General features: G+C 43.3%; 1 protein-coding gene across 1 annotated transcript in view; it reads right to left on the minus strand.

The window, feature by feature from the left end:
- LOC104165501 (ATP-binding cassette sub-family A member 10-like) overlaps positions 1–8,785 on the minus strand; it is a 21,334-nt gene extending 12,549 nt beyond the window's left edge. The window contains exons 1-16 of the mRNA XM_009705149.1: positions 8,684–8,785; positions 8,060–8,270; positions 7,471–7,629; positions 7,117–7,217; positions 6,094–6,320; positions 5,627–5,765; positions 5,067–5,252; positions 3,821–3,968; positions 3,135–3,306; positions 2,496–2,554; positions 1,966–2,076; positions 1,694–1,869; positions 1,203–1,322; positions 699–837; positions 474–564; positions 53–192 (exon numbers count right to left, since the gene is read on the minus strand). Coding sequence (XP_009703451.1) covers positions 53–192; positions 474–564; positions 699–837; positions 1,203–1,322; positions 1,694–1,869; positions 1,966–2,076; positions 2,496–2,554; positions 3,135–3,306; positions 3,821–3,968; positions 5,067–5,252; positions 5,627–5,765; positions 6,094–6,320; positions 7,117–7,217; positions 7,471–7,629; positions 8,060–8,270; positions 8,684–8,785 — 2,281 coding nt within the window. The remainder of the gene's footprint in view (positions 1–52; positions 193–473; positions 565–698; positions 838–1,202; positions 1,323–1,693; positions 1,870–1,965; positions 2,077–2,495; positions 2,555–3,134; positions 3,307–3,820; positions 3,969–5,066; positions 5,253–5,626; positions 5,766–6,093; positions 6,321–7,116; positions 7,218–7,470; positions 7,630–8,059; positions 8,271–8,683) is intronic.
- Between the last annotated feature and the right edge of the window lie 2,897 nt (positions 8,786–11,682).

Below are 11,682 nucleotides of genomic sequence, written 5' to 3' on the forward strand. Positions count from 1 at the left end.
TGTGATTATTTTTTCTCTATGGACAATTCTCAATTGTTTTAATATACGTTACCTGGGAATTTATTCACGTTTTCTAATGGCAGTTTATATCTCAGCTCATATTGACTCTGTCCTGAGAATATGACATTGGGGATGTACCGTTGAACCAAAGATGTCACGTTCTCCGAGTCACACGACTCACTGACATAGATCCTGTTCAGTTAAAAAAAACCAAACAAAACAAACAGATGCTTAGCTTTGGAAAAACAAACAAACAACAACCACTGTTGTATTTGCTAGGACACATAAAAAGAAAACTCCGGTATACTTCCTTCATTCAGAAGTGCTGTTTCTGTTAATTTAACTGAATATTAATTCAGTTAAATTTTTTGTTTTGACGACATCTGCTCTACGGTTACCCCCTTACAGTCATTCTGGTGGCTCCTCGTACATGCATGTTCCCAGATACCAGTTGTTGGGGCTGAAGTAGATACCTTAAATGATAACCAATCCCCCATTTTTTCTTCAAGAACAGAGAAGAACCAACACACTTCAGCCTCCCGTGCGAGATAAAAGCCTTGCGGTCTAAAGAAAGAAAAAGCCAAAGGAATTTATACTGTAGAGCAGTCGTTCAAAACTTTTTTTGCAACTGAACCTCACATGGGCTTTGTGCTCCAGGGTTATTCTGCAGAGATGCTACAGGCTGAGCCTGTGATTACCTGCGAGGATATCGGCCTCGTCCATGGACTGGGTACTGAACAGGATCACCCGTCCAGCTCTGTGCTCCTTGAGGAGGCTCCATACCTGGTGCCTGGAAAGAGGATCCAACCCAGCCGTTGGCTCATCCAGGAATAAAATCTGCAGAAAGGATGAAATCAGACATACCTCATTGCCAAAGCAATTGTACATCTTTTGAGTTTGCTGTTCTCCCTGAAAGCCTCGGGTCCTGTAGGCAAGAGACCCAGGCCACATTTTATGCAAGGTCAGCTATTCTGGGACCTCTGCAGAGGTCAGGGAACTATCTGTCTGCTTTAAAACTAGACTAGCAAGATGAGTTATGAATTTAATGAAATGAAATTATTAAATTTATTAATTTTAATAATTACGAACACTTTAAAGAGCTCTGAAATGATGCACAGAATTGTAGCCAAGTACATGCATAAGTTTTAGTTATGCTGGACCTGAATTTTCCCTATATTACACAGCCGTGCCTGCTGCTTTACCTGGGGGTTTCCAAGCATGGCTATTCCAATGGATAACTTCCGTTTTTGCCCACCACTCAGTTTCTCAGCTTGAGTGTCTTGAACGTTACTGATATCCAGCAGTTCCAAAATGTTTTGCACCTAGAACAGCACGAGGATGTCCATTCTCAGCACCAGTTGTCCTTCCATCCTTTATTAGCCGTAAAGGAGATCTGGCTGGGACTGAAGGCACAGTTTCTAAGAGCATGTACCGAGGTCTATCACCACTAGCAGCAGCAGCTACACCCCCTCACTTCTTTGGGTTGAGCAGAGGAATCGCTGTGGTTGCATCATGCCCACAAGCTTGCCTACTAACCTGGTCGAAGCTCAACATCAGCTTCGATTTTCAGAAGACACAGGCAGGTGGGCCCTTTGAGCTTCCCAGTGCAAAAGGAGCCTTTACCGAAATGTGGGGTTTGCCTACAGCCCCACGTTGCTGAGCAATGATGCGTTTCAGGGGGACACACACTTACCTCTCGCTCTACCTCTTTGGACTTGATGCCCTTGATTTCTGCAAAAGTTTTCAAGTTTTCTTTCACCGTTAAGACTTCAAACTGTATGTTGAATTGTGGGCAAATGCCAACCATCTCTCTAATCTCTTCCCTGTCTCCTATTTCGGAGAGTGTGTAGTCGTATATGGTTGCAGAGCCTGTTTACAGGAATGAAGGTGATTGATGAGGTGCAACGAACTGGTCTTTACAGCTTTTGAATAAAGCCCACCCCATCCCACCGTTTGCCATCCTACCTTCAGAAGGCAAAGTGAGCCCACCGAGCACGTTTAACAGCGTTGTCTTTCCAGCCCCACTGTGGCCCAGTAAGGCAGTGATCTGACCCTCATAAACATTTAAAGACAAACCTAGAATGAAAACAACATCAAGTTTGGGAAGAAATGAGGTTTGACTTGCCTCTACTCATTGTTGAAGGCAAAACAACTCGAGAAGTGTAAGAACTAACTAGCAAAAATTCACCAAAAGTGCATTAAGCAATGTGGGGTAAAGTTCTGCAAACCTTTAACTAAAGTCATAAGAAGCTGCTCTGTATTTAGCAGAAAAGACAGAAATACAACAATAGAAAAAAACCCAAAACTTTCTTCTCTTTAGTCCTATTAAAAATAGGACATACAAATGGAACAAAATAATAATCAGTCGCATCAATTAGTATTTTACATAAATTTTCAAGCAATGCAAGTGTTGTTTTATTTCTTTGACTGACTGAAATGTTTGCACAACTGTTTTTCCTCATCTTTAACAGGACTCAATATCACAGCTTTCATACCTCTTAAAGCTTCTGTCTTCTTGTCCTTCCTTTTATATGCTTTTTTAATGTTGTGCAGTCTAAAAGGAAGGTAAGGAGGACATTATTTCAGGATTCCTGTAAATACATTTCCCTGATGCCCTTTGTCATTCTTATGGGCCCTAATTTAAGATGACAGAAATGGCATGAGAAGTAACAGGTACTGGGAAGCAGCCCTGGGATTCAGCAGGGTTTGGTGTGCTCTGTACACAGGCGTGAGCATCGCTTGCCTGGCACACCGTACCGGAGCACCAAGCCTTGCAAAGACAAGATCAAGCCCATTGCAACAGGTGGCTGTTTTATAATGGGCTGCCCTCCACCCTCTCCTTGTTGTCCCTAATGGACACCTAAAGTCCACATCAAAAAATCCCTGTTATTTTTTTAATCTGAATTTATCCGAATTTCACCATTAGTGACCAACCTGAGTTATCTACCTATCTCATCTGCATTTTATCTCTAATTTTTCTCTGTGAAACGAAGTGTTTTGCGAGAGCCTTATGAACATGAAAACTGCCTGGATAGGTCAAAACAGAGCTGATGGCAGAAGTGGTGGTCTGTGGGAGCATTAAACCCAAGCTACCCAACTCGAAAAGCGTGAATAGCAATTCCTTCTCTCTTAACCTGATGGCCTCCTTCCCCATGAATTCAGGGGGCACGGGCTCTGCATCATCACCGAGGAGCTCTTCGGGGCTCGCTGCAGCTCTGGGCATCTCCCTGGTGGAGCCTCTCCTGCTCCGCACCCAGTACGAGGGCTTCAGGCAGAAAAAAGGGGGATGTGGGATGCCGCATTTACCTGACAGGAAAGCAAAGAAGATGACCTGTCATTAACCAAAGCCACAACCAAGACACTATCCTCAACTAACCATATAGGAGGTGCTAATAAGTACTTGGCTGCCTCAAAATTGGTACTTTCTCCAGTTAAAAAAAAGAGGTTTGGAGCTGAGGTAGACGAGACAAGAAGGTTGGCTTCAGGGCTATATCTAATGAATTCAATACTTTAGTTAATGAATTGAAATACTGTCCGACACATTATTACATTATTTTTTCATAAACAGTTCAACAGCAGTATAATTAGAAAGAAAAAAACACTAAATACGTTGTTGTCTTTGATTTGGGAATTACCAGTGTGTGCCAGGAACAGAAAAGGCACTCAGCGATGCAATACATTTATTTTAGTCCAAAACCTATTTTGGTTGACTCAGAAAATGGAGCAGCTCATCCTTTCCTTGAGAAGCTATTACACACAGTCTGTATAAATCAGAAGTATAAAAGAAGAAAGTATGATCACAAGCACATATCATACCTACCTGGCAGAACTTTGTCGAAATACATAGCTAACAGCATGTACAAGACTGAGTCAAAGACCAGCATAATGTAAGTTGAAAATAAAAAGTATGATTCCTCCATAAGGTTAGAAAAAGAGAAGCCCATTCCATATTTTTCTAAATGGAAAACCTGAAATAAAGGACAAAGAAGAATAATTTTCAGGCTGGAAAACTATACACAGGCCATCAAACCATGGACACAATTGACTTTCTTGACCCAGAAATCATCTGCAGTACTGACCAATTTGCCTTCCTTTCTTTCTAGTGAGGAAGGGAAATACATCTACTCCACACAGAGATCTTATGCTTTCATTCAGAATTTTCCAGAACAAGCCAGAAGCAGAAGAAAAGATCAGAGTCTTATTGAAAATAATTCAAGAAACACGATATTGGCACCCCTGATGCTACAGAGTCACGACAAATACAGTATAATTTTACATAGCGATTGGTTTAACCATATGGCAAATTAGCAGTAAACTCAGCTTCTTTTTCTGTTGGTGCAGAAATCTCCTCTCCTAGGTAGATTTTTTTTATATATCAGGAAATAAAATATTAAACAACTGGAGCTAGAAAGCATCGCTCAGAGCTATGGAGATATGACTGATAGAAAACCGGGAAACTGTACAGGATTATCCAAAGCGGGGATGGAGGAAGGATGGCCGCAGCAGAAAACTCAAACTGTATTTGCACGGTCTCTGTTGCCAGGAGGAAAGGCTGCGGCGAGAGGGGAATGACCGGGCAGCAAAGAGCTGATGTCCCCGAGTCAACTCCGGGCTGCCTGGGTTCCAGCCCTGGAGGATAACGGTGCTGTTGTGTGCACCGATGGGCTTGCTGGGGCTTCCTCGGGCTCTTGTGGACCCTACAGAAGGACATAACGGCAGATTATTTGTGATGAGGGCTGTGGTTTTGTTTGCATTTGTTGGTTTTTTAAGCAGGGGAATGGGATGGGGGCATTGGAGCCCCCTCTTTGCTGCCCAACAGCAGCTCAGCTCACATGGAGGTTTCAAAACAGGATGTGGATATGAATGAAAAGGACCTGAAGATTTTACAGAGGTGGAAAAGCTGGTCTTTTGAAATGAGGACTATGACTTCCCATGCCTTTCCCTATCCAAATAGAGCAGGGTCTTTTATTGCCACTGTCTGTGACAAAGTGTCCTCTGTCCCCACCGAGAGGGCCCAGGACAGCAAGCTACTGGGAAGGGTCAGCAGCAGAGATGATGCCCCATACCTTTGCAATGCCAGCATTAAATGCAAAAGGACAGAAGAGACCGAGAAACCACTTCAACGGTTCTGAAAGATCTTCTATCAGCACCACGAGACTCAGGCATCCGAAGAGAAAGGTGACGAGGAACCCCATGGAGCCAGCAAGTTTGGAGGTCCTTAAGAGGGAGCAGAGCATGAAAGCCAGGTGGATCTGTAAGAACAGAAGTTTTCTTCAATCGCTGAAGGAAATAAATATCTTTAACAGTAGGACTTGCATTTGCTAGGCAAACAGATCTCTGGTGAGCTGAGTCCATGGAATAAAATACACTGAAGTCCTTCTCAGTGGGTTGATCTGAGTTTCGAATCAGGTCTTGTGTAGCCAACCTGGTGCCTGTCAGACCTTCAGGCTGCAATTCAAATCACCGCTGCCGAGCCGGAGCATCCACTCAGCTATTTCAATCGGTATGACCATGCCAAGGATACGGGCCCGAGCACTGTGCAAAAGGCTCTGGAGTAATGCTTAGGCTCATCAACATAGTAATAAATCACGTGGTGAGAAAAACCTGGCTTTAGCACCTGACTTACACATGCTAGGCCATACAGGAAAAACAGCAGTAAGACTGCCGGGAAGCTGCTGAGGGAGAAAGGATCGTGCACCACGAGAGCTGTCAGCAGGCAGGAGAGGACCATCACGTAAACAGCATACAGCAGACTCCAGGAGAGCCTGAGGATGGAGAGGGGGCATTACACTTTTGTTTAATTAAGAACTGTTGTTACAACTTCATCTGCATGTCAGAACTGTTTCAAGTTAAAATATTAATTGTTTTCCAGGGTCAACTCATTCACATTCTAGGCAGAACAGATAGCATGAGCCATCTTAGGAGGAAATACCCAAGGAAGAAGAATATTCCATTGCCATGCTCAACCCTTCTGGTTTGTCCTTAGAGTACTGGAGAAAACTCATGAACTCATTTAACTTTTTAACTGACTGTGCAAGTGCCCAGGAGTACACTGATTTTTGGCAACCATACTTTAGTTAAAAAAGAACCCACCAAAATGCAATATCCTGCAGTCCCATTGTCTTCATCAATACTTTGAGCTTCTTCTTTTCTTTTACAACATTCATTGATAAGAAATACATGAACGGAGAGAAACACATCACGATAGTAATCATGAAATAACTGTACTCTAGTGTAATCGAGGAGATGACGCTCCGGGACTTCATACGAACACCAGCAATTGACTTCATTTCTTCCCAAACAGAATGATTTGCCACCACCTAAAGGAATTAGAGGTCAACATCTCAGTATTTAATTTATTTTCTACAGTGAGATGTATTTATATAAGGAACCTCCTGATTCATCATCCCTAGATTTACTTTTTAATGCAGCTTTATAGAAAACTTCAACAAGTAATGCGACAAAGCCCTATGGGGAGGGCTCATCGGACTCACTTGTGTGTCTGCACCTCAGCTCGAGTCCCTGCCTTGTCGACCGAGCGAGAGAAATCCTTCAGCTCCTCCAGAGGCAGGGATCCAGACACACAAATGAGTCATGCTCCCCAGGTACGAAAGCAGCCCGGACAGCTGGAGATGCACGGACAGGGGGAATGAGCCCTACCCTGCCATACTTGTGAGGAACGATTTGGAAAGGAAGGACAAGAAATGACAAACGTGCCTACTTTGAAATCAACTCATCCAGCAGATATGCATACCACCCCAGGCTCCTCCAAGAACTGTCTTTTCCTTGCAATCTGAGAAATTCTCTAAATCAAATAAGGTATTGTGCTTGGTTCCTAACCTTTAAGAGAAGTCGTCATTTTGAAGAGAAACAAAAGTTAGTACAAGTCTTCAAAATTAGCTGAAAGTCGCCATTTTCTTCAGGAACAGCTGATTGCATTCAAGTTCCCATTGTTGCTGCCAATAATAGTCAGGTGGCTGAGTATTTTAAAATATTTGTTTTTCTGCAGAATTTTCTGACAAGCCTGTCCCTCGCTATTGCCACAGAACAGTTTGTCTTTCCTATACCAAGTTTTAAATAAAAGGACACCTACATCAGTTAATAAATTCCATTTACCTCTATAATAGCAGCATCGATGCTGGACTGCAGGGAGAGGAAGCCTTTGTACCAATACCTCGGGCTGTAACAGTACCGCGATGAGAAGTTGTAGCAGTTATCTGCAAGGATGAAAGGTTAAGGGCATCACAGGTAAGAGCAGTGAAACGTAATTGGTTTTCACTACAAAACCTGACGACAAGCACGCATATGCGCTATAGGAAGTTTTTCAAATGGATAGTAGCCCACTGACAAAAAAAAAAAAAAAAAATTAACAATTTATTAAATCAGTTATCCATGTGTGGATTATTCCAACAAAGCGATGCCTATCCATGCCAGGCAATCACCCACCCATAAATTCTCATTTTGTATTACCTATATATCCAAGGTTTTCATTTGGAATAGACACGTTACTAGTAGGAAACCTGAGGTGATAGGAGAAGTTGTCCTTAAATACGACCCCTATAATTTCATTATTTGAAATCCAGGCTTCTTCCAGGGCTCTCTCATTGTCCAGTGCCTCTAGTTTTATACCTGTGATGTGCAAGCAAAACGTTGCAATGAGTTTCTGTAGATCTGGAAACATGTGCACAGACACTGGGTATATATTCCGCTTTTTTAGCATTGCAACTCCTCCTTTCCAGTTCTCCTCACTGGACAGGGTGACACCGTTAAATACATGATACTTTACCAGTTGAAAAGTGTACCTCAAAAGAATGAACCCAGATGTCTTGATAGTATTACGCTACATAGTGAATATCAGGTAAAGGCAGAGTTTTAGAGCTCAGAAGCACACACTGGCCTCACTAGTAATTTAAATACTAGAAAAGCAATATTTGTGAGAATGGACGAGTTAGGATGAATTTTCTCTACTGACCAAAGATCCTGGAGAACCACTAAACCACAATAAATGTGTAATAGGTAAAAAAATGACAAAGCTAAATATTTTAAAAGCAAAACATACCTATCATCACAGAATTCAAGGCCACTTTATTCATTATCTGCCTTGTGGTCACAGTGATGGGTGTAAAAGCGATGGTGACCCCAGTGGCATCGTAGGCAGGATCGTCTAACTGCCCGAGGGAGCTGTAAGGCACCTCAGGGTAGCGGGTGTTCATCATGAACATGCAGACCACGAACATCAGCAGCAGAAAGAGCAGAGACAGCATCCACTCCTAGGTCAGGGGGAGAGCGGAGACGAGAATTTAGTAATACAACAGTATAAGTGCGTATTCTCTGTGGGATTAAAGGCTGAACGAGAGGCACTCGGTCACACCGGTCTCTTAGGTGTCGACTGACTAACACGGTCTTCGCACTGTGCCTGTCGCCGCAGTAAATCACTCTGCTCAGAGCCCGTCTGTGCTCTCAGGTGCCACGTATGAGACAGAAATATTATCAGTTAAAAAAGTAAAATCTCAAAGTGTTCGTTACCACTTTGGCTTTTCAAAAGCACTTTAAAAATTCTTTTTGTAAATTTAAAATGTATAGAGGTAGGCAGGGACTGGTCACTCTCAATGGCTGGCCACTCTCAATGGTTAACCACTCCCTTTTTTTCTTTCTTTTTTTTTTTTTTCTCTTTTCAGCTTACCTGAAAGCTCTGCATCTTCATCCTCCACTTGACAAGTACATTTTTCCACAACAGAATTTTAGTCTGCTGGAATACACTCATATTTCTCTGAAGTGCCTTCATCTTTGAACCTAGAAACAATTTTTTAAAAAATTACTTTTAAATACAACAAAAGCTGGAAGAGCAGTGACTATTTTTGTTTGCACAGCCCTCGCACACTGCACAGCAATACTTTCTTTCCCTTTTTACTGCCAGGGAGGGAGAGCTGAAGCGACTCAGACCTCGTGTGCTGAGCACAACCAGCCCAGCAGCACAGCTTCCAGCAGCGAGGGACCAAGAGACCTCGTCGTCCTCAACACGCTCCCAATCCTCAGCAGTAAGACACTCATTATAACCAGAATTTCACACTTCCATGCTGTGGCGTGGTAAGGCTGGGAGGAGTTATTTATGAAATAAAAAAGGGAAGATCGTACTACATGACCTAATTGGCTTGGGTGGCCTTGATACCCAATAAATGACACCAATATGGTCAATTAAAAATCACCAAAATATTTTTGTGTGTAATTTTAATGTGCTGTAGGCTTCACACCAAGAAGTGTTGAGCAACTCCTGGCTGTGGTGTGAGCTGAGCTCATACGTAAAGCAGGGTCGACTGAAGGCGACTCGGAGCTACGAGAGAACAAATTCTTGGAAATGCGTTGGGAGAGCTGTCGTCGTCAGAGATATTAATGGAAAATGAGAGAGAAACAGATAGCCTTGAGCATGCATGTGGTGTATATAGCCTTGAGTATGCATTGCGTGCTCCAAAAGATGTGGCAGCATCCTTAAAAAGAAGTGATCGAAGCAAAACAAGGATTTGTTGCCCTGGTTAATGCTGATGGTGGAAACTTAAAGAAACAGGCACAAAGCTGGCTGTCAGAGTAAGTTTTGCAGATGAGATATGTCCATATTAACCATCAGTAAAATAATAATAAGTAACTTTAATGAGCAAAAGGACTAAGTACTCAAATGAGAAAGAGCTAGACTCATGCAGCCAAACTACGCTGCTGTCACATATGTAGCTAAAATATGCTTTCAAACAAGATCTTAATCTTCTATAAGTGAAGTCTCTGGTAGAAACATAAGGGTATTTACAGATCTAATCCTTTCAAACCTTCCTGTCATATGGAAGGAGGATTTACATTGTCCTGTTCCCTTTGGGAGATGATGCCTCATGGTGCTGACAGGCAAGACAGGGTTTATCTTCTTCCAAATATTTGTACGCAGCCCGCAGGAGAGGCATGTCTCTGCTCTAATGAGGCAGCTGCTGGAAAAGCAGCTGCAAGAAATGGTCTTCCCCAGGTCCACGCTGCAAACACGTGCCCTGGCACGGCACGGCGGGAGGATGGGGCAGGGACACTGGCTCAGTGACAGAAATCTGCTATTTTGCCATCACTGTCTGAATAGATTTTTCTCTTACAGTTCATCCCACTAAATCCAGGCGTATGAAAATTTTAATTTAGCCTGCACTAACGATAGCTAGACTTCCTTGAGGAAACTGTGAAGTTAAACTTGCAATTGCTCGGTCACTTTTTCACCGAACAGAAGCAAGGTGTAAGATGGCATGTATCACACATATGTATTTCCACAACCGAAATGGGATTTGTGTCACAGCTAAAGCAGGTTTCCAGTTTGTCCTTCATTTTAATAGACACATAGGAGATCCTGGGTGGGATGGAGAGCTGGCGCACCAGGTACCCATCACGGATGTCCCAGGAGTCCCCTCCTCCCCGTCACCCCTCAACGCTGCGTGGCCCCTGGCCCCACTGCTGCAGAATTTGGGCAGTTAGGGGAAATGTGGCAGGACTGATTTCGTTGCTCCTTCAGTATTTCAGGGGGGATTTTTAAGAGTGTAAAACGGACTGAAGACTTTCGAAATTCAGCTCACATTGCACGGAGTGAAAGAAATCTGCTCCTCATGTGTACTGGGTTACTTAAAATACTGAGCTGAACCTACTGCGTCCTCTTAGCACTGAGAAACACTGGAAATACACCTCTGCCGCAAACCAAGCTCCATTTGTGTGTTATTTCATATCAAAGTAAGTTTAAAAAGACTCTATTGCCTTTAAATAGCCACTAAGCTTAACCACAAGCTTAACTCAGCCTCTTAGAAAGATGCCCAGTCTCCCACCTACGCATTTGTATTCTCACCCAGTATTATTAACGGTGTTATTAATTACTGGATGTTTTCATACCTTTGAAATAACAATTTTTATTTGCTTTTAAGAAGAATGTTTAAGCCTTACCTTAATGGGAAGATCTGAAAGGAATCCAGAGCTTGTCCCTTGCAGAGTGCCTGTAAAAGCGGAGATGCTGAGCCTCCCTGGGATGGACTTGCCGGTTGTCCCAGCAGCTCTCAGGGCTCCTTTGTCCACGCTCTTGTTTTTTCACTCGGGCACTTCTGCCAAAAGGCATTCCTCACACCATCACTTCATTTTTCCCTGGCTTCCTCCCCCCCTTCCTCCTTGGCAGATCTTCAGATTTATTTATGTTATAAAAAGCAAACAGAGCACATTGCTGTTGAGTTGCTGGAGCGGCTTCTCTGAAAAGTTACTCAGGAAATTCTTGAGTCTTGGCCAAGGGAAGAAAAATGAGCCCAACAACAAACCACGCAAAAATCCTTTCTCTGGCAAACTCCGTTATGTTTCTCAGAGCAGCGAGAGAAGCTGAAGTCAACAGCAGTATCACGGGACATTGCTGCAGGCGGAGGAGCAAAGGGTGACTCTCGCTCATCTCCGAATGGCAAAGGTTGTGTTTGCAAACTGTTTCAGTGCCACCAGCCCCGGTGTAGGAAGAGCAGTGAAGTGCTGCCTCGTGGTTAGCAACAGCTCTTCTGACTAAAAAATGTATTGTAAACATTAAAATAAATTTCTCCTAACTCTGTGCTTCTGAAGGGAATGGGTTTGATTTCACCCCCAGGTTGTGGAGCACACCTGCCCCTCGGTCGCCCACCGCAGCATCCCCTGCCACGGCAGAGAGGG

The sequence above is a fragment of the Cariama cristata genome, unplaced genomic scaffold (genome assembly GCF_000690535.1).
Source record: "Cariama cristata isolate BGI_N322 unplaced genomic scaffold, ASM69053v1 scaffold9418, whole genome shotgun sequence".
NCBI classification, from domain to species: Eukaryota; Metazoa; Chordata; class Aves; order Cariamiformes; family Cariamidae; genus Cariama; species Cariama cristata.